The following is a 22,143-nucleotide window of genomic DNA, read 5'->3' as shown; positions in this document are numbered from 1 at the left end:
TGGCCTGCAATTGAGAAATAATATGAAACTTGTATTCTGAACACTGGGTGTCGCTATCACATACAGCCACATTTCACAGCACGTGTCTCCACTAGTGTGTTTTCTTCAAATGCCACAAGCTTCATCAATTGGAAGAGTTCAGGAGTTTGGAATCCTCCAGATTTCAACAGATAAAGCGGCACACAAAAAGAATGATGCGTTTGTTAGGACTGGTATCGGTTTAGATACTTTGCTCATGTACTCGTCCTCGATAAAATGTCCCGATACCACGCATCATACTAGAGCTGCCGTTGTGCAGCGCGAGTGGCCGCACAGAGTTTATTGAGCATGCAAAGAGACGCGCGAGCTGAGCACACTCTCCTAATGTCTTCTGCAGCGACGGGAAGTTTATTAATATATATATATTTACATTTATATATATGTATTATAGGCCTATTGGTTCCTTTTGATGTTTCATTGAAACGTGTTTTTGCGTCCGCTCGCGCTGTTTTTCAATCGTTTTCCATGTAAACATTCGCTAGATGGATGTCTTTTGACAAATGCGTCACGTTTCACTGTGTTTTTAGCATCTCTCACGGGAGCGCTGCATTTTTAGACGCTGTGTCAAGTTAAAAAGAACTTCTTCAACTGATAAAAACATGTCTCGAGACACCTGCGTTCTGCTCTATTCGTTGTGGTGCATTTTGCTTTTTTAGCGCGAAAACGCGTCTGTCTGAATGGTTACTGGAAGAAATGCTTTAGCCAATAGTTACATGAATGCTACTCATATTCGAGAAAATAAATAAATGCTTATTTCAAAGTCATCATAATTGAACGCTTTGGTGTTGTTTTTTGCATAACAACAACAACAACAAAGATCTCACGGGGGAGCATGCCCCCCGGACCTCTTAGATATAAGGTTTATTAGGAAGATTTAGAGGTCTGCAACCCGACCCGGGCCCGAAGGGACCCAAGAACCCCACAGGTTTCGAGTCGGGTTCAGGTTTGTAATTAATGAAAGAATAAACAGGCTTACTGATCTTGTTTCGCGCTCTCATTCACGGACACGCGTTAACGGATGAGTTAGGGGCCGTTCACACCGAATGTGTTTTTGCACACGTCTATTCTGTTTTCCCATTGTTTAAAACACTTGCTGGACGAATATCTTTGACATTTGCACTGCGTCTCGCTTTTTCTTCAGTGTCTTGCGCATGACCGGCACATTTTAAACACCATGTCAAGTTAAAAAGAACTTCACATTTTCAAAAACGCATGTTGAAACACCTGCCCTCTGTTTCATTATTTGTGCTGCATCTAGATTGTTTTTTTTAGCGCAGTTCGCATGGGGACGTGCTTGACAGCGCAGTTGTCACAAAGATTCAACAAGCTGAACAAGTTCAGGCTGCATTGTTTCATATTATTCCAGATTGTTCTGCACCAGGTGAAGTTTCAGCAAATAAACTGTAAGGCAATGCTGTCCCCCCTTCTGCTCTAGTGTACTAAGGGGCTGCCGTGTCTTGTTAAAACTGTGTCTGTTTTCTGTTTCAGTACTGTTAAGAATGTTGTCTATATGCTTACATAAAATACAACTATACTAGGAGAAGACACTAGGAGAAGAAATTAGATAGTAAGCGATTTCGGTCTTAAAATCTGACGGTATATTTCGGGCCGGGTAGGGTCACACAGTCTCGATTCGGATCGGGTTTCATTTTAAGGCCTGTGCAGACCTCTAGGCAGATTTCTGTGCATATCCTCAGATTAAATCCTGCAGGTGCTAAAATGTAACATATATTTTGATTATTGTTATGTGTCACAGTCAAAACTGCTTGTGCTTTGCAGTGACACTGAATGGATGACAAACAATAAAAATGCAAAATCCAAGGGCATTGAAAGTAACAAGTTGTGGCATGGGGGGCATGGTCATGTGTCTATCTGCGGGAAAGGTAAAGTGGTAAGGCTCGTCACCTGGGTTGTAATTACTCTAACACCTGTCTCTCATTATAGTGATGGCAGAGGGAAACCTGATAAGGCACGCCAGAGCATCAGAGGGGGAGAGAGGGTGGCCGAAGGAAGTGATGTGTGCGTGTCTGACAGCACCATATTAAGAGACTGCATTTATATTTGATTCGGCTACTGAGAACCTATTTTTGTTTGTGTGTGTGTGCAATAAAGACACATCTCAACTGTTCACTGCCTCCTGACTGATTTATCACAGTGGTGCCGAAACCCGGCTTTGGAGGAGAACACCGTTATGGAGTCCTCACCTCTGGGCGAAGTTTTCAAGACCCTCGCCAGCATCCAACAAAATCAGCATAAATTCCTAATGGAGGTACGCCTGGAGCAGGAACAGCATTTCCAAGTCCTGCTCCAGGCACAAGCGGAGGACCGGCAGGTGCTCCAGAGCCTGAATGCCAGAGAGGGGGCTGGCGCTGTGACCTCCCCGGAGCCCACCCCACCCGTGGCCCTGATGAAGATGGGGTCGTATAATGACCCGGAGGCCTTCTTCGATATATTTGAGAAGACTGCAGAGGTGTGGAAGTGGCCTCCCGACCAGTGGACGGCCTGCTTATTGCCCTTACTCTCCGTGGAGGTGAGGCTAGTGGCACAACAACTTTCCGCCGCCAGCCTCCTTAACTACCACCATCTGAAGTAGGCCATCCAGCAACGGGTTGGTCATAGCCCTGAGCAGAGTCGTCAGCTCTTTAGATCACCTGAGCTTTGGGAAGCACGGCCGCCCGTTCGCTTTTTCCCAAAAAAGTTGGTTGCTGGCGGAGGGAACGTGCGGTGCCATGGACGTTGTCGATCTGGTGGTACTGGAGCAGTTCGTCTCCCAGCTTCCTCAAGGAATGTCCAAGTGGGTCCAGTGCCACCGCCCGGCATCGCTGGAAGAGGCCGTCCAGCTGGCAGAGGACTATATGGCGGCGTTTCCAGGAGGCAGCGAAGCAGTGATTTTTTCTTCTCCCTCTTCTCTCTCTCCACCCCCTGTGTCTCACACTCCCCCCCTCCCATTCCCCACAGTCTCGCACAGTTCCGGTTCACAGGAAGTGGGGAGGAGCCCCACCCAAACCCCATCCCCGGTCCAGGGGACTCCTCCCCTTGTATGTCCCTCCTACTCCCCCGTCTCCCTCCGCTCTCCCCCCCAGGTTGGCGAGACTGCTCCCATGTGTGTGGAAGGAAAGCCTGGGCCGGTTTGTTGGAGCTGTGGGGAAGCCAAGCACTGCCAGGATTGATGTCCGGTGATAGAGGTGGGGACACTGATCCGGATCCCCAACGCTCCGCAGGCTGCCCGATCGGGCAGGGGCATATCGGATACCGGTAAGAGTAAAAGGGGATACACATCAAGCTTTGGTGGATTCGTGTTGTTCCCAAACCTCTATCCACCAATGCTTGGTGCAAGGCGGGGCATTGGGTAAGAATAAACAGGTGAAGTTGAGGTGTGTGCATGGTGACATTCATAAGTATCCGGTGGTTACCACTGAGATACAATTCAGGGGAAAAAGGCATAGAGTCGAAGCCACGGTTAATTCCCGCCTCACCCATCAACTAATTCTGGGAACCAATTGGCCTGGTTTTAAAAATGTATTGAGGGTAATGTGTGTGGATGGGTCCTGCAAAGTAGTGTCGCGCTGTGTGACGTGCGACGCTATGGCTGGAGAGGTGGTGCCAGGGCCGTCGACGTCTGCCCCGCATCATGATGACGCAGACAAGGGAATTCCCGTACTCAGGGGCTTTCCAGGGATTTCCCCCTGGAGCAGTTGTGTGATGAGTCCCTCAAGCATGCATTTGACCAGGTGAAAGTAATTGATGGTCAATAGCTCCAGCTTAATGTTGCACTCACAAATCCATACGTTTCTATTATTAAAGAGCAGTTGTATCGAGTGACACAGGACACTCAGACCAAAGAAAATACAACTCAGCTATTAGTACCAAAGAGCCGTGGGGAAACACTCTTCCAGGCAGCTAACTATAACCCAATGGCTGGCCTCTAAGGTCACGAAAAGACTTTGAACCGTATAATGGCCCATTTCTTTTGGCCGGGCATTCACGGCGATGTACACAAATGGTGTGTGGCGTGCCGTGAATGTCAGTTGGTGAATCCACCGGCCACCCCAAAAGCACCATTGCGCTCTCTGCCATTGATCAAGGTCCCCTTTGAGAGAACTGGCATGGACCTCGTCAAGCCATTAGAGCAGACTGCACGTGGCCATCGCTTTGTATTAGTTCTGGTGGACTATGCAACGCGATATCCGGAAACAGTGCCTCTACGCAACATCTCAGCACGTAGTGTTACGGAGGCACTCTTCAAAATTATCTCCTGAGTGGGGATTCCAAAGGAAATCCTCACTGACCAAGGCACAACATTCATGTCATGTATACAACGCGAACTGTACGAATTATTAGGCATTAAATCGATTCACACCAGTGTTTATCACCCGCAAACCAACGGGTTGGTCAAATGATTTAATAAGACCTTGAAAAACGATTCGTATGTTACACAAAGACGCTAAAAATTGGGATAAGTGGCTCAAACCCCGGTTGTTTGCAGTATGAGAGGTCCCGCAAGCCTCCACAGGGTTTTCCCCATTCGAGCTACTGTATGGACGTCAGCAGCGCGGCATGCTCGATGTCATATGGGAAGCCTGGGAGGAAGGGCCTTCGAATAGCAAAAACCAAATTCAATACGTTCTTGACCTTAGAGCAAAACTCCACACTTTGGGGCAGGTAACACAGGAGAATTTGTTCCAAGCGCAAGAACGTCAACGCCGACTGTACGACAGGGGCACTCGACTACGCGAATGCACACAGGGAGATAAAGTGCTCGTATTGCTGCCCACTTCGAGCTCCAAATTACTCACCAAGTGGCAAGGGCCCTTTGAGATCACACGACTAGTTGGAGATCTCAATTACGAGGTTAGGCGAATGGATGGGGAGGGGCACATCAAATCTACCACCTCAACCTCCTCAAACCATGGAGGGAGGCGGTGCTGGTAGCCTTGGTGATGGTAGTTCCAGAGAGGTCAGAGCTCGGGCCAGAGGTGACACCCAAGACCACCTCTCACCATCGCAGCTTACAGACATTGCCCGGTTACAAGCAGAATTTGCGGACGTGTTTTCAGCCCTTCCTGGTCGCACAAACCTTGTAGAGCACCATATTGAGACCACCCCGGGGGTGGTGGTTCGTAGCCACCCCTATTGTCTTCCTGAACACAAGAAAAAGATTGTTCAGGAAGAATTAGAGGCAATGCTTGAAATGGGTGTAATACAAGAGTCGCACAGCGATTGGGCCAACCTTGTAGTTCCGGTACCGAAGAGCGACGGCTCGATCCGGTTCTGTGTTGACTACCGGAAAGTGAAAGCGGAGTCCAAATTTGACGCTTATCCAATGCCATGAATTGACAAGTTACTCGATCGGTTGGGCGCGACTCAATTTTACTCAACGCTGGACTTTCGAGATCCCTTTAACTCCAATATCCAGAGAATCCAGAGAGTGGGCAGGCCGGATGTTGCCCTGGCCTGAATTGGCGGTGGGGTTATGTGGCTTGGGGGATGTAGTCATGTGTCTGCAGGAGAAGGAAAGTGGTAAGTCTCCTCACCTGGATTGTAATTAACACCTCTCATTATAGCGATGGCGGAGGGAGACCTGATAAGGCACGTCAGAGGGGGAGAGAGAGTGGTCGAAGGAAAGTGGTGTGTGCATGACTGGCAGCACCATATTAAAAGACTGCATTTATATTTGAGTCGGCTACTGAGAGCTTATTTTTATTTATGTGTGTGCGTGCAATAAAGACGCACCTCAACTGTTCGCTGTCTCCTGACTCCTCCATTGCCCACGAGCTTAGATTTATCACACAAGTTCTTACCCAGGATAATATTTGTTACATTTTAGCATTGCCAGGAATTAACATTTCCATAAAGGGGCAAATAATTGCCCTATAAATATATATATTTCATTCTAAATATTCAAAATATTATTTTATTCAAAACATACTATATGTGATGCTACTCTTAAAGTAGAATTTTAAGAACAATATTTCAGATGGTATAAATTAATAAATAAAAGCATAAACCAAGGCATTGTTTGCCCACACATCTTGAACTTCAGTGCATTTGTCACTTTTGGGGGCATTTTTTCTCCGAGCCCCCCCTTAATTTCTGACCCTGCATTCCTGTTCTATTACAAGCATTCTTGGTAAGAGAAATATCCTTTATAAACACAAAATGTGATTAAAACTTACGTATTAAGCATACAATATAAAGATGCAATAGCGGCATCTAATTTTTTATTATTATTATTATTACTACAACCATGCAGCCTGCAACACCTTATTTCTTTTTACATCTGGACCAAAGTTGAAAAAGTTTGGACACCCCTGGTGTAGGGTCATCATAATTCCCCCCATTGATTTGAGGTTTTCAGCTCTCCATTAGTTTTAATAACCATACAATTACATAATGCAGTATGTTTATCTTACTTTACAATGATGCAACACACCTGCTTTATAACAGCCCAGCATTAATATCTGTATTGTGACAAACAAATCACAGTAATTGAACCCTGTATAAAGCCTTTAATAATCTGATGTTGGGATATAAACTAGACAATTGTTACATTTAGCAATACCACAGTGAGTTAAGGCTCAAAGGTGTTCCATCCGTTAATGATAGCAGTAAAATGAGCAAACATTACATTCATTTGTCAACAGTCTATAAAAAAAGGTATACAGAAAACAGGACATGCTCTGGTAAAGCTGAAATCTGCTGTGACAAACACTCACTGCGCACTTTATTAGGAACACCTTTATACCTATTCATGCTATTATCTAATCAGCAAATCGTGTGTCAGCAGTGCATAAAATCATGCAGATATGAGTCAGAAGCTTCAGTTGTTCATTTCAACCATCGGAATGGGGGAAAAATGTGATCTCAGTGATTTTTGACTGTGGCAGGACTGTTGGTGCCAGACAGGCTGGTTTAAGTATTTCTGTAACTGCTGATCTCCTGGGATTTTCATGTACAACAGTCTCTAGAATTTCTTCAGAATGGTGCCAAAAACATAAACATCCAGTGAGTGGCAGTTCAGCGGACAGAAACATCTTGTTGATGAGAGAGGTCAACGGAGAGCTGACAGAAAGGCTAACTCAGATTGTAGTGAGCAGAATAACATCTCACAATGCACAACAGGTCAAGCCTTGAGGTGGATGGGCTACAACAACAGAAGACCATGTCGGGCACTTTATTAGGACCATAGTGTTCCTAATAAAGTGCTCAGTGAGTGTATATAATGGTAAAACATAGTATTAATTTTTTTCTATACAATGAAATTAATATTTACAGTAACAAAAGCAAAGGTAAACCAAAATGAAACATTAAACATTCTAGGTTCTCAGAAGAACACTCTAGAAAATTGTGCTTTCAAAAATACATAGTAAAGAAACGATAGAAACAAACAGTCACATAAGCCTTTACAGAAACAACCTGAAGTTAATATGACAACCCCTGATGTCATGCTGCACAGTGCAACAAGCACAGTGATGTTTAAGGACGGGGTTGTTATGACCACAAAGGGCAATATGTACACTTACAGCATCCATCTGGCAACAGCTAACCCACCCCAAAGAAACTGTCTTCACCACATTGGAACAGCCTGGGTCCCTGTAAATGAATTTCTGGTTTGCTCTGATCTCCAGTAAATCTGCAATCAATTAATTATCATAATATAGAGTAAGTACTTCCTCATGTTCCCTTGTTCGACATGTTTAGCTGCATCAACTCATATTTATTTGTTAACTTGGAGCCTATTCGCACAGGGAGATAAAGTGAGACTATTTACACATGCTCCAACTCACTTCACGAAAAAAAAAATAAAAAAAAAATCACAAATGGTACTTACTAAACACTGTTTAGCCAAAACAATGTAATACTTCATTAGAAAAATAAAATAAAAATACACCCTCTGCATACATCAGTCTCTTTGTAATCCACACAATTTCATTTAACATTTAAAGTGTTTTGCTGAAATTAAAAAAAGGCCACTTTAGGAGCAATTAGGAGGATTGAAGTCTGGCAGATACCAGCAATGCAGTACATATGCAGCAGCCGCAAAAGACAAAGTCATTTTACCTTAAAGTGAGCTGATGTTCTCACCTGAATCTTACAACACTTGTCAAGCAAAGTCTGGGTCAAAAAAAAAAAAAAAAAAAAAAAAAAATTAACTATATTTTACTTAAAGAAAAGCATCCCCCTATGCTCCATATCCTACTATAATGCAGAAAAAATATTTTATATTTCAAATTGTATAGTACATTTCCTGTACTGAATTAATTGTATGGAGATTATATATATATATATATATATATATATATATATATATATATATATATATATATATATAAAAAGCATTTGACCAGACAGAATTTTGGGGGGTATATGGGCATAGTCATCACAAAAATAATGTCATAGTGCAAAAATCCTAATGGTCCTACAAATAGGCTTTTTTTATTTTTATTTATGCAAAATATAATTTTTTTTTTTTATTTTGGGGTGAAATAATGCCCAGACATTTCTTTATTAAATTCATCCGTTAATGCAAAGTATTTTCACCAGAAATTCTGTGCATGTTAATATATTTTGCTGTCTTGCTTTCTGAATACAATTTGCAAGGCAAGGTAACAGGTAACTTTGAAATGCATATTGCTGTATAAGCAGGCTGTCTGATTAGAAAGATTCCTTTTTGCTTTCGGAGACACTTGCTTATCAATTATTTAACCGAGAATGTCAGAGCGTCATCAGGCAAACTTCTGCCAACTCCAGAGTTGCTTCTTATCTATAAAAGGCTATTAGCTGCTTTGACCACAATCCCATCTAGAACACTGAAGCCCTCCTGCAGCTTTCTGGAATGTCCTACTGGTCCACTCTGGTTGACACTTTTAAAGTGTCCATATGTATGGAAAATATATGATCCCAGCAAATGTACTAGAGTTTTGGACATAGATTGTACGCTTGACACACTGATGTCAATGCAATATGAAGTTGCTGAAATTTTAAAGCTATAGTTCTCAAAAATGAAAATGTTGTCATTATTTACTCACTCTCCTGTTGTTCAAGACCTGTATGATTTTTTTTTTTCCTCCATAGAGCACAAAAGGAGATCTTAGGCAGAATGTTAGGGACTGACAGCCTCAGTAACCTGTCAGTTTCATTGTATAAGAACGCATCAGCATCAACATTCTTCAAAATTTCATTTTTTGTGTTCCAGGGAAGAAAGTTAGGGGCTGTTCAGACTGTACACATTCTTCTGCAAAAAAAAAAAAAAAAAAAATCTGGACACGAATGGAACAGAATGCAGATGTCTTGTTCTTATAACCAGATATGGTGTCTTAAACATGGCACTCCAGTGTGAGCCACTGCTCTACCCTGACATCTTTGACCTTTTTTTCTGTGGTCCCCAACCCTGGTCCTGGAGTACCCCGAACACTGCACATTTTGGATGTCTTCCTTATCTAACACACCTGATTCATCAGTTCATAAGTAGAGGTTCAGAATTGGGTGTCAAATAAGAGTGTGGTGGGGGGTACCCCAGAACCAGGGTTGGGAACCACTGCTCTAGAGCATATTTACATAGAATTATTATTATTTTTTTAAATGGGGTAGATAGATGCAAAAAAGTGTTTGCTGTGAACAACCACTATGTCATACAGATTTGCAATGACAGAGTGAGTAAATAATGACAGAATTTTTATTTGAATGAAACAGCCTTTTAAGTCTCTTTTTCATGTCAAAACAATGCTATATCCTAAAGAGGAACGGTTACTCCCTTCTCCTGCCTCAAAAGCAACCCTCTACGCTGTGTACGCCATCACCCCAATCACCATTTTAAATGAACGCAATCAATGCATCCAAACACAAAACTTTATGAACACAACACAGATTAATAGTGAAGCCTTTGCAATCTCAGAGCGAGTCGATGCAGATGTTAAGCCTTTGGCTTTTGGGGTGTCGGATGTCGGGGGGGGGGTTGTTAAATCAGCTCTTTTTTGAGTCCTCTCTGATGGCTCATTGATCAGTGGCTGCGAGGACTACTGCGGCCGTTGTTGTTGCGACGGAGCTGCTTGGGATAATGCTGGATGCACAGGGGGTGGAAGGGGAGGTGGTGGCTGCACACCAGCATGTGTGTTGGGGGAAGGTGGGGGTGTAGGACGCTTGAATTTGTCCGGACTATTGCTTCTTCTTGGGGAGGGTCTCTGTGGGAGAAAGAGAGGACATATAAATACCATCTACAGACTGTTATAAGATGTCCCACATCTAGTGTTTCAAACAGGTGAAGATTGAAATTGACCATGTTTACATGCACATTCCTTTCTGATTAAGGTTCATATTCTGGTTACGCCTTTATTCTGAAAAAGACTTTACATGCTTCACAGCTATTACAATATACCTGTGTACATGTAATCAGCATATTATGTTATTCTTTTCTGGAAATACAGGAGATTTATCACTCTTGCCATTTAGAAGGGATGGGACAATATATAGAATTTCGATACATCACGAACCCCAAAAAAACAACAAACCAAATAAAGTCAAAACTCAATATTTCATCATTTGCAACACTGTTTTCCGTCCATGTAATCATCAATAAAATGACCCATCAAACATCACAATAAATGGTGCGTGTTCATCACAGCTAGCGTTTAATCTTCACTTGGTCTTCAGGAGCTGCTCTGAATGGTCCGAGGAGCGGGTTGGTGACTGCCTCAGTTCATTTGGAGTGCTCACATAATACATTGTTACACCAGAAAATAAGACCCAACATTCATGGAACATGTTGATGATTGGCATTTCTATATTCGCTTAAAAATCCCTCATATGGATAGTAAAATGTTATTAGAAATAGAAGTGCTCAATCACAGTTCTCTCAGATGATCACTGTTATATCATATGATTGTTATCAGGTGATATAATTGCGACAGGCCTAAAATTAGGCTAGTTTTAAAATGCCAAAGGCCTCGCCATTGAAAGAAGACGAGAGCAGGTGGCTGCAGTCTGGAGAGGAGTGAAATAAGTGCTTTTAAGTCGGATAGTTCTCACTTCTCGTAGTGGATGAGCCACCTATGAATTCAAATGCAGATATTGTGTGATTTCCGTTTATGTGCTTTATTGCTGATGAAGTGGATGTAATTTAAATTGTGTTGCATGGAAATGAAAATTAATATGATGAACAAGTGACCCTGTTACCTGTTATTTAGTTTCCCCCAAAGCCGTGACTTTTCCATCCATTTTTAGTTTAAGACACATATTTTAGATATTTAAAAAATATGATAATCACATATCCCATACAGAGATCTCACTGGTAAAGTGTTGGGAATATTCAAAAATAATTTATACACAAACATAATAGATTTTAAAAAAATAAATAAAATAATTAACATTTTAAAAGAGAACATCACAGTTGTCATCAGCAAGTCATTTCCCATCGTGCTTGCAGTTTGCACAGCTGGGAGAAGCAACTGTGCCATCTGGCTCTAAACACTGAGGCCACCTTGCTCTCGCGAGAGTATTTTTGCCATGGCATCACAGCAAGTTGGACAGATTTCTAACCAGCATGCCACTGCTGGTGATCACCAGTGATTGTTCTCAGCAGAACTTGCTCATCTCAAACAAGCATATTTTTAATTTACTGTTTTATGGTAGGTATACTACTTTAACATTACCAAAGTTTACTTGCATTGTCTGAGGCATATCATTTTAATATAAAAATAATTTATGGTCTATTGAACTCATTTTAGCCATATCATGGGTTTCACATCTTAAATGTATTATATTGTAATTTTGTTGTAAAATAATTACAGGCAATTTCACTTATACCCTCATTGACACAAATTAAATAAGTATACTGCAATATAATACAAGCAAACGAAATGGCTTTGCCATTTTTAAGCAAAGCTGCAGCAAACTCAGTCATTTTGGACCGCAAGAATCAAGAAAAAGTGCAGCGAAATCCCAGTGGAACTGAAAATCATAGACACTTGGTCGATTAACAGTAGTGGTAGTTCATCTTGTTCCAAAATAACAAAAACAGCCTTGTGGATTTTTTTTTTTACATTTTAGGTGCATTCTGTAAAATGTTATGTTAAATATCACGTACATCTCATATGCTTCAATTATATTGTATTATGTAGGCTATAGGTTATGTATCGGTATTATATCAGCCCCTGGCCACTCTGATTTCTAGATATCACCATTTGCCATTAAAAAACTACTGTCAGCTGAAAAAACATCAAATGAGCCAAAATACACAAAAAAACAAGTAAGGGGTGGAATGTGTAGAACTTTGTTAACAATGGACATTTAAAGTCAAACTTTTGCAGGTGCAGATTCTATTTGATATCAGTGTCACCTTTAGTTAAATATTTGCTTATCCGGTCAGGACACGGCTTTTAAAAATTCAGGATGTTCAAAGAACTTAAAGTTTAAGATGATTCTGCAGAAAATCCTTCTGCATAACTTTGCTGTGCATTCAAAAGACACAGAAACTAGAGCACAGGTTGAGTCTATAATAAATCTCAGGGTAAGTGGGGGTGGGGGGATTGCAGACAGGCATGATGCAGCAGACCAGGAAGAACTCACTGTGATTCCATGTGAAGCTCCTACATGGACGTGCAGGCCGGGCGTGTTGTAGTAGGACATGCCCGCTCGGGTCAGTGTGGTGGGCGGGGTGAAGCCCACTGTGTGACTGGCATATGACAACCCTGCAGAAGCACACATCACAGTGAGAAAGACTTTAGCAAATGCACTCATTTAATTTCTACAAAAGGAATTAGTGTAATTCTTAAAGTTATTCCATACCAACTTGCATACCAGAACCATATGATTTTCATGACTTTTGGTTTGTGTTAACAGTTCCCGAACATGCAATTTTCCCGATGCGATCCAGAATCTTTACATTCCTCACTATTCACATGCCTTTTTACTAGTACTCATACTTGTACTCAAACTATTGGAAAAAGTCATAATGAGAAACTGTAAACAGAAAACCCAAAGGTGAAAAGTTATTATCCAATGCACTGTTCTTTAAAGTAATTAAGCCTTTTGATGTTGCCAAGTTAACAATTTGATTTACTAAAAAATTTGTTAATAAAAGTAGAAGAGGAGGATCAATAGTGCTTTTTCACACTACGCTTAACCCTGGGTACATGTCTTTAAAATCCATGGGCAAAGGCCATTTTTAACCCTGGGTAACGCAATGTTCACAACTGAAATTTGAAAAATGGGTTAGCACCTCTTTTAACCTTGGATTATAACCTCCAGAGAAGGGTAAGCAGGAAACTGTGGTGCCAAAGACATGCAGTGTGAAATGATGCAGTGATATAACGTTACAGTGAGTTGTTGAGCAACAAACAACCAATAATAAACTAAACCATGCTTAACTCATTACATTTTCATGCGATTTGTAGTTTTGTGCAGTTGCAGATAATTTCACGCGCTGTATGTAGTTTCACCATTCAAAAAGTTGAATGGTGATGCTAAACACGTTATGTAGAGAGACAGTATTATTTGATTTTGTATGTTTTAGTTAACTTAAAAAACCCAGAACTGACTTGCATGCCAACATGTTCACCTATGGATTAGCAGTTATTAAAACAGTTTGCGTGCTCATCGTAAACTGTATTCATCCAATCAATATTACTGAACTCATCAATATGCAAATCAGATTGTTAACCCAGTGTTTACATGCAAATGTGTTTACATCCAGATTGTTGGAGAGTGATTGCGGTAATGCACTGAAAGCGTGTGTACCTGGTGAGATGGGTCTGCTGGAGCTCGGTGATGGGCTGTAGGGTATGGGACTGGATACGGTTCGTGAACGCAGGCCTTGAGCAGACATCTCATTAAAATACCTGCACAAAAACAGGTGAGTTAAAGATAGGACATTGAGAATCAACACAGTACACTGCACACACTGACCTATGTACAGTAATAACCACATAAATGTCTGCTGGCATACTGGAACAAAATGGCTGAGAGGATCTGATAAGTTTAGGACCTCTGATTGAGCAACAACTTTTCTCAGAATTTTAACTTTCTATTGTGTTGTCCTATGTAACTGACTGCATGCAAAAAGAAAGGGCAATGTACTGTACTGTAAATCGTTTGATTGATGCGGTTCCTTTATGTATCAGTCGACCAGATTGGTGAAACAGACTGAAAAGAAGACTATAGTGATCAGTCTGAATCATGGACTGAACTGGTCAGGCAACTAGGGGTGTAACAATCCATCGATCTGGATCCTATAGCTTTCCTATGCAGCTAAGTGCATTCACTTCTAATATCTGACCAAATGTTCAGTTTCAGGCTGCAGATGATGTTTAGACCACTCAATATGTTTGGCAGACAGAAGACAATGATAATCAGTACATAGATAATGAATTTTATAATAAAATTCTATTTTAACATGATTGGCAGTAGGGCTGCCTCCTAATAGTCGACCAAACGTTAGTCGATGAGAAGAGTCTTGGTCGACCAAGTTTTGATTGGTCGGTTGGTTGCAGAAAAAAAAAAAAAAAAACTCCACAGGAAGTGGCAAAGTCACGCAGTCAGTGACGGACAGACATGATCATTTACATGGCTGGCTCATGCAGTAATTATGTCGGGTAGGAAACCCAAAGTGTGGGATCATTTCGAGAGGGTAAAGGATGACCCAAGAAGGTGACATGCAAACTCTGCAGGCAAACGTTCGCCTATCGTTCATCAACCTCAAACATGGCTTATCATTTGAAACATGTAAGTAGCCTAACGTTAGCCACTTAGCATGGCCGCTCGCTCTAACGTTAGATAACCTAGATAAATATGCGCTATTAGGATTATCCAAGTGTTCGTGGGGAAGCTAAATTAGTACCTCGCTTACTGCATGTTTAACTTCATGTGCATTTTTCTTTATAAATTAACAAAATGTTTAGACAGTCTCCTTGCTGGTTTTTCCGACACATTCAAAACTTACGGCTTAAACTAACGACTACTACTCGACTAGGAAAATCTTTGGTCGGGGGCAGCCCTAACTGGCAGTGATTTGATGATGCTGGCCATCACTTTTAATCAGAATTCTGTATTCATTTTTCTAGAAAATCAGCTGTAATATCTATAATGTCTCAAAACATGAACACTTCTGGACTCAAACTAATTGATGAAAAAAATCTTTCTATAGCTTGGTATTTTTTTTTTTTTTTTTTCAATTTGGAATGCCCACTTCCCACTACTTAGTAGGTCCTCGTGGTGGCACGGTTACTCACCTCAATCCGGGTGGCGGAGGACAAGTCTCAGTTGCCTCGGTTTCTGAGACAGTCAATCCGCGCATTTTATCACGTGGCTTGCTGTGCATGACACCATGGAGACTCACAGCATGTGGAGGCATTTCTTAATTTCACTTAGTCACACTGTCCATATATGAGGACATACATTTTTAGGAAAACTATTTGCTCAAGAGAAAAAAAATAAACAATATTTTATATATATATATATATATATATATATATATATATATATATATATATATATATACATACACACACACACACACACATACATACATACATACACACAATTTTTTTTTTGCTTGTTCATTAGGTGCTACTAGTTAAAAATACAAAAATGAAATGGAAAAATGCACACAGAATTCATGCTCGGGTCTCAGGAGGTTAAGATGTCCCTTTATTTTGACACTGACACTCTAATGCCAGCCACCTCTGTACGCATTTCCGTCGATGTAGCAACTTTCATTTTCATCTTGTTTGATAAGCACTAAATATATGCTTCTCATGTGGGACATGGATGTGCGTGGAGTGATTGCAGTGTGAAGTTGTGCCCTTCTCTATCAGTTGCACGAGCGCCAAATGGGCTTCCCTCGAAATGCGAGCTCCGGGGACAGAATAGCGCATAGTGGCTCACTAGCGCAATTAAATTGGGCTTCACTCGATAGGCGTTCTCACACCTAGTTCGTTTGAGCACTCCAAGTGCTCTCAGAGCGGTATAATGTGTACAGGTGCGTCTCAATAAATTAGAATGTCGTGGAAAAGTTCATTTATTTCAGTAATTCAACTCAAATTGTGAAACTCGTGTATTAAATAAATTCAATGCACACAGACTGAAGTAGTTTAAGTCTTTGGTTCTTTTAATTGTGATGATTTTGGCTCACATTTAACAAAAACCCACCAATTCACTATCTCAAAAAATTAGAATACATCATAAGACCAATAAAAAAAAACATTTTTAGTGAATTGTTGGCCTTCTGGAAAGTATGTTAATTTACTGTATATGTACTCAATACTTGGTAGGGGCTCCTTTTGCTTTAATTACTGCCTCAATTCGGCGTGGCATGGAGGTGATCAGTTTGTGGCACTGCTGAGGTGGTATGGAAGCCCAGGTTTCTTTCACAGTGGCCTTCAGCTCATCTGCATTTTTTGGTCTCTTGTTTCTCATTTTCCTCTTGACAATACCCCATAGATTCTCTATGGGGTTCAGGTCTGGTGAGTTTGCTGGCCAGTCAAGCACACCAACACCATGGTCATTTAACCAACTTTTGGTGCTTTTGGCAGTGTGGGCAGGTGCCAAATCCTGCTGGAAAATGAAATCAGCATCTTTAAAAAGCTGGTCAGCAGAAGGAAGCATGAAGTGCTCCAAAATTTCTTGGTAAACGGGTGCAGTGACTTTGGTTTTCAAAAAACACAATGGACCAACACCAGCAGATGACATTGCACCCCAAATCATCACAGACTGTGGAAACTTAACACTGGACTTCAAGCAACTTGGGTTATGAGCTTCTCCACCCTTCCTCCAGACTCTAGGACCAAATGAAATACAAAACTTGCTCTCATCTGAAAAAAGGACTTTGGACCACTGGGCAACAGTCCAGTTCTTCTTCTCCTTAGCCCAGGTAAGACGCCTCTGACGTTGTCTGTGGTTCAGGAGTGGCTTAACAAGAGGAATACAACAACTGTAGCCAAATTCCTTGACACGTCTGTGTGTGGTGGCTCTTGATGCCTTGACCCCAGCCTCAGTCCATTCCTTGTGAAGTTCACCCAAATTCTTAAATCGATTTTGCTTGACAATCCTCATAAGGCTGCGGTTCTCTCGGTTGGTTGTGCATCTTTTTCTTCCACACTTTTTCCTTCCACTCAACTTTCTGTTAACATGCTTGGATACAGCACTCTGTGAACAGCCAGCTTCTTTGGCAATGAATGTTTGTGGCTTACCCTCCTTGTGAAGGGTGTCAATGATTGTCTTCTGCACAACTGTCAGATCAGCAGTCTTCCCCATGATTGTGCAGCCTAGTGAACCAAACTGAGAGACCATTTTGAAGGCTCAGGAAACCTTTGCAGGTATTTTGAGTTGATTAGCTGATTGGCATGTCACCATATTCTAATTTTTTGAGATAGTGAATTGGTGGGTTTTTGTTAAATGTGAGCCAAAATCATCACAATTAAAAGAACCAAAGACTTAAACTACTTCAGTCTGTGTGCATTGAATTTATTTAATACACGAGTTTCACAATTTGAGTTGAATTACTGAAATAAATGAACTTTTCCACGACATTCTAATTTATTGAGATGCACCTGTATATGTGAACAACCCAAGTGGTCTCAGGCCCCCCTAAAAGAACCCAAAAGTGAACCGTACTCAGATCACCTCAGGAGGTGGTCCGAGTATGGTTCATTTGTGGGTCCTTTTGTGGTTTGATTGATTTGAGTGATTTGAAAGCGAAGAGGTACCAGTCCGCTTTGCATTTTATGACATAAGTATCTTGTGGCTTGCCATACATAGCTGCATTACATACTTCAGATTCCAGTCATAATTTACTGTCCACATGTGAATTTAAAGTGAATATAGATATACCATGATTACCATGAAGTGTTGTCATGTCTTATATTTAGTTATTGTTGTATTATTTGAGCACCTGAAATGAATGGACAGGCAGCATTCAGAGCAGAGCAGTACATTAAAATGAACCACTTTAAAGTGCTCTGATGGACCTACCATCTACGGAGGTTCGTGCCAAACTCCCACGAAAATACAAGTGAGGATTTTTATAGTTTCACTTTAATTTTATTTGCACAATTGCAAATGATCTTGGCTCATACACACAATGTAAATGACACGCAGGAGGAGACGCTTGCTTGCTCCATTACTCTCGAGATGATACAGTTAAAGTCAGAAGTTTACATACACCTTAGCCAAATACATTTAAACTCAGTTTTTCACAATTCCTGACATTTAATCATAGAAAACATTCCCTGTCTTAGGTCAGTTAGGATCACTATTTTAAGAATGTTAAATGTCAGAATAATAGAAGAGAGAATGATTTATTTCAGCTTTTATTTCTTTCATCACATTCCCAGTGGGTCAGAAGTTTACATACACTTTGTTAGTATTTGGAGCATTGCCTTTAAATTGTTTATCTTGGGTCAAATGTTTTGGGTAGCCTTCCACAAACTTCTCACAACAAATTGCTGGAATTTTGGCCCATTCCTCCAGACAGAACTGGGTTAACCGAGTCAGGTTTGTAGGCCTCCTTGCTCGCACACACTTTTTCAGTTCTGCCCACAAACGTTCTATCGGATTGAGGTCAGGGCTTTGTGATGGCCACTCCAATACCTTGACTTTGTTGTTCTTAAGCCATTTTGCCACAACTTGAGGTATGCTTGGGGTCATTATCCATTTGGAAGACCCATTTGCCTGACTGAGCTTTTAACTTCCTGGCTGATGTCTTGAGATGTTGCTTCAATATATCCACATCATTTTCCTTCCTCATGATGCAATCTATTTTGTGAAGTGCACCAGTCCCTCCTGCAGCAACGCACCACCACAACATGATGCTGCCACCCCAATGCTTCACGGTTGGGATGGTGTTCTTCGGTTTGCAAGCCTCACCCTTTTTCTTTCAAACATAAGGATGGTCATTATAGCCAAACAGCTCAATTTTTTTTCATCAGACCAGAGGACATTTCTCCAAAAGGTAAGATCTTGGTCCCCATGTGCACCTGCAAACTGTAGTCTGGCTTTTTTAATGGCGGTTTTGGAGCAGTGGCTTCTTCCTTGCTGAGCAGCATTTCAGGTTATTTTGATATAGGACTCGTTTTACTGTGTATATAGATACTTGTCTACCTGTTTCCTCCAGAATCTTCACAAGGTCCTTTGCTGTTATTCTGGGATTGATTTGCACTTTTCGCGCCAAACTACGTTTATCTCTAGGAGACAGAATGCGTCTCCTTGCTGAGCAGTATGATGGCTGCTTGGTCCTATGGCGTTTATACTTGAGTACTATTGTTTGTACAGATGAACGTGGTACCTTCAGGCATTTGGAAATTGCTCCCAGGATGAACCAGACTTGTGGAGGTCCAGATTTTTTTTTTCTCTGAGGTCTTGGCTGATTTCTTTTGATTTTCCCATGATGTCAAGCAAATAGGCACCGAGTTTGAAGGTAGACCTTAAAATACATCCACAGGTACACCTCCAATTAGCCTATCAGAAGCTAAGATAGGCTTGACATCATTTTCTGGAAATTTCCAAGCTGCTTAAAGGAACAGTTAACAGTGTATGTAAACTTCTGACCCACTGGAATTGTGATATAGTCAATTAAAAGTGAAACAATCTGTCTGTAAACAATTGTTGGAAATATTACTCATGTCATGCACAAAGTAGATGTCCTAAACGACTTGCCAGAACTATAGTTTGCTAATATGAAGTCTATGGAGTGGTTAAAATTTTTTATTTTAATGACTTAAACCTAAGTGTATGTAAACTTATGACTTCAACTGTAAATAAAGAAACATATTCCTTCATGCGAAATAAGGGCTTGTACATAAATTATGTAACATAAAATATTAATTTTTGTAATTCTATCCCTGTGCAATAATTTAATGAAAAATTCAATATTCTTTAAAGCCTTAAAAGTAATCATTTAGCCCTCTTTTATTATATGATTTCAAGTTAAACATCAATAAATTACTAAAGGTGTAGGCATATGTAATAAGCATATGTGAACCTTAAGTAGTATGACAATTTGTATGACAATTGCTTATAATAGTCGCAATTATTTATGAAAAATTATTGTCAGCCAAATTTCATAATCGTGACAGCCCTTGCTGCAATGGGGTCTGAGCTGTAGTGTGAACAACAAGGGGTCTGAGACCACAATAATGTGAAGAGGACCAAAAAAGAAACTGGGTCCTCTTAAGTCCACTTACACATTGTGAACACCAAAAGCACTGAGGTCATTTGCGGCTGGTTCCCTTTCTGGTTCACTTTAACCGAACTGGGTTTGGTTCACTTAAAACGTACTATATGTGAAACCACACTTAAAGCGCTATAGAGCAATTCAACCATGTCAAAAGGCTAGATAGCCCCGACATTCTGGTCAAAACTGATGAGGGAAAGAGAAAACACCTGCCCTGCACCAACATCAATTACAAGACTATTCACATCTACACATCAACACTAGGGATGGGCATTTTGGACATTTTGTCTACTCGAGTAGTCGGACTAAGTACTCATCGAGTACTCGAGGGGCAATGACATGCACATAACTGTATATATATTAACATGTCTGACAAACGTCTTTGGCTGCTGCATTACATCTTGTTGTTCCAGTGTATCGTCTATTCATTATTATAGGCCGTTATAAAATAATCTGTTACAAAATGTACAAAAGATTGCATAATCAAAATATAATGCATCGTATTTTGTCATTATGTGAAGATTCACTGCCCAAGTAAGCACGCACCAGTTTTTTAGTGACTGTCTGAACAGTCCATTTTCAAATCGCGGTTGGCTTAACAGGAGATGCCATAACCATCGCATCTTTAATATACATGTTAAGTTGAAGTTCAGTTTTGAAGACGCTGCATTCTGTTCCATTTAGCTGCGCTCTGTCTAGCTGTTTGAAACACTCACAGCGTGTTGAGTCCACTGCCACACGCCTGGTGTGGGGGGGGTGTGTGGGCGTGCGTGCGTCTCCCCAAGCGTTCGCTCCTGTGGGGAAAGCCGCGGTGCTCCGTATTGTTGTTGCCATGTTGATTCATGAAGCGTTCCATTCAACTCTGAGAGTCGGAATTTCTACCTTTCAACTGGGGAAAGTGCAACGGAATGACACTTTATGTCAGACTTCTAACTTGGAAACTCGTGCGGAAATTTTCAACTCCCATTTCGTCGAGATGCAGGTGTGTTACGTCACACAAATATTTCTTCAACCAGGGCAAGGAGGTTTACAGTCAGTGACATACATTCACTTTTTTTTATAATATCCATTAACGAGTCAAAGTTCTTACATTAAAGGATAATAAAATGTGTTTAGCAAATGTTTTGCGGAGACAGGTGTTCAAAACACGGTTAATTACACAGAGACATCTCTGAAAATCAATGTACCCCTCAACGTCACAACAATCTCAAAATTAAAAATAAACTCCCCCTTTAAAACACTTGTTTAGTTGTCAGGTAATTGTCACTGAATTTCAAATTAAGTGAAAAGTCACATCATGCATGATCTCCATCGATCATTGTTTTCATGATCGATCATTGCTGCCACGTCCGAGTACTCGTGCCCATCCCTAATCAACACCCTTACCCTAACATTTATAACAGTTAACTGTAAAAGTATTTTTCAATACAACTGTGAAAGTTGTAGCTAAGAAAAAACACGGATAGCACATTCTTTCCTGTCGGAAACAAGTCGTTGGTTTGTAAGTATTTTGGATTGAAAGACTTGCTTGACTGTTGTAGAGTTGACAAACTGTAAATGTAGTGTTTACCTCAGATTTTGAAAGTACTGAAATTTGACTCTATATATACTTTTCCCGACAAAATGCATTTATTTTCTTCTTAGGAAAGAAAACAAAAACAATATGTAACAATAATTCTTACTAACATTTTCCAAACAAAGCCTTTCACAGTATAAAGATAGAAATGCACTAAAATAGCACCAATTCAAGTAACATTAAACGTTTTCCAAAGTCTAAGCGAGAGGTTGACAAATTGAAAGAACTAGTCTCCCCATAGGTTGCGTATTCATTGCAATGCGTATTAAATCTCAAACTCTAAACCTCCGTAATATTATTAGGCCAGAAGACTGTGGCCACTTTGCTACAGCAATTGTCAAGTGGTGGTTTAAACTCCTAATGA

At 40.8% G+C, this 22,143-nt stretch overlaps 1 protein-coding gene across 1 annotated transcript in view; it reads right to left on the bottom strand.

The window, feature by feature from the left end:
* Window positions 1-6,251: 6,251 nt before the first annotated feature.
* LOC127423369 (coiled-coil domain-containing protein 6) overlaps window positions 6,252-22,143 on the bottom strand; it is a 33,442-nt gene continuing 17,550 nt past the window's right edge. The window contains exons 7-9 of the mRNA XM_051667618.1: window positions 13,774-13,874; window positions 12,604-12,725; window positions 6,252-10,220 (exon numbers count right to left, since the gene is read on the bottom strand). Of these exons, the coding sequence (XP_051523578.1) occupies window positions 10,056-10,220; window positions 12,604-12,725; window positions 13,774-13,874 (388 nt within the window). The 3' untranslated portion in view covers window positions 6,252-10,055. The remainder of the gene's footprint in view (window positions 10,221-12,603; window positions 12,726-13,773; window positions 13,875-22,143) is intronic.

Source organism: Myxocyprinus asiaticus, chromosome 32 (assembly GCF_019703515.2).
Source record: "Myxocyprinus asiaticus isolate MX2 ecotype Aquarium Trade chromosome 32, UBuf_Myxa_2, whole genome shotgun sequence".
In the NCBI taxonomy this organism is placed as follows: Eukaryota; Metazoa; Chordata; class Actinopteri; order Cypriniformes; family Catostomidae; genus Myxocyprinus; species Myxocyprinus asiaticus.
Note: the sequence above shows the minus strand (reverse complement) of the source record. Positions and strands in the feature narration are given on the sequence as shown.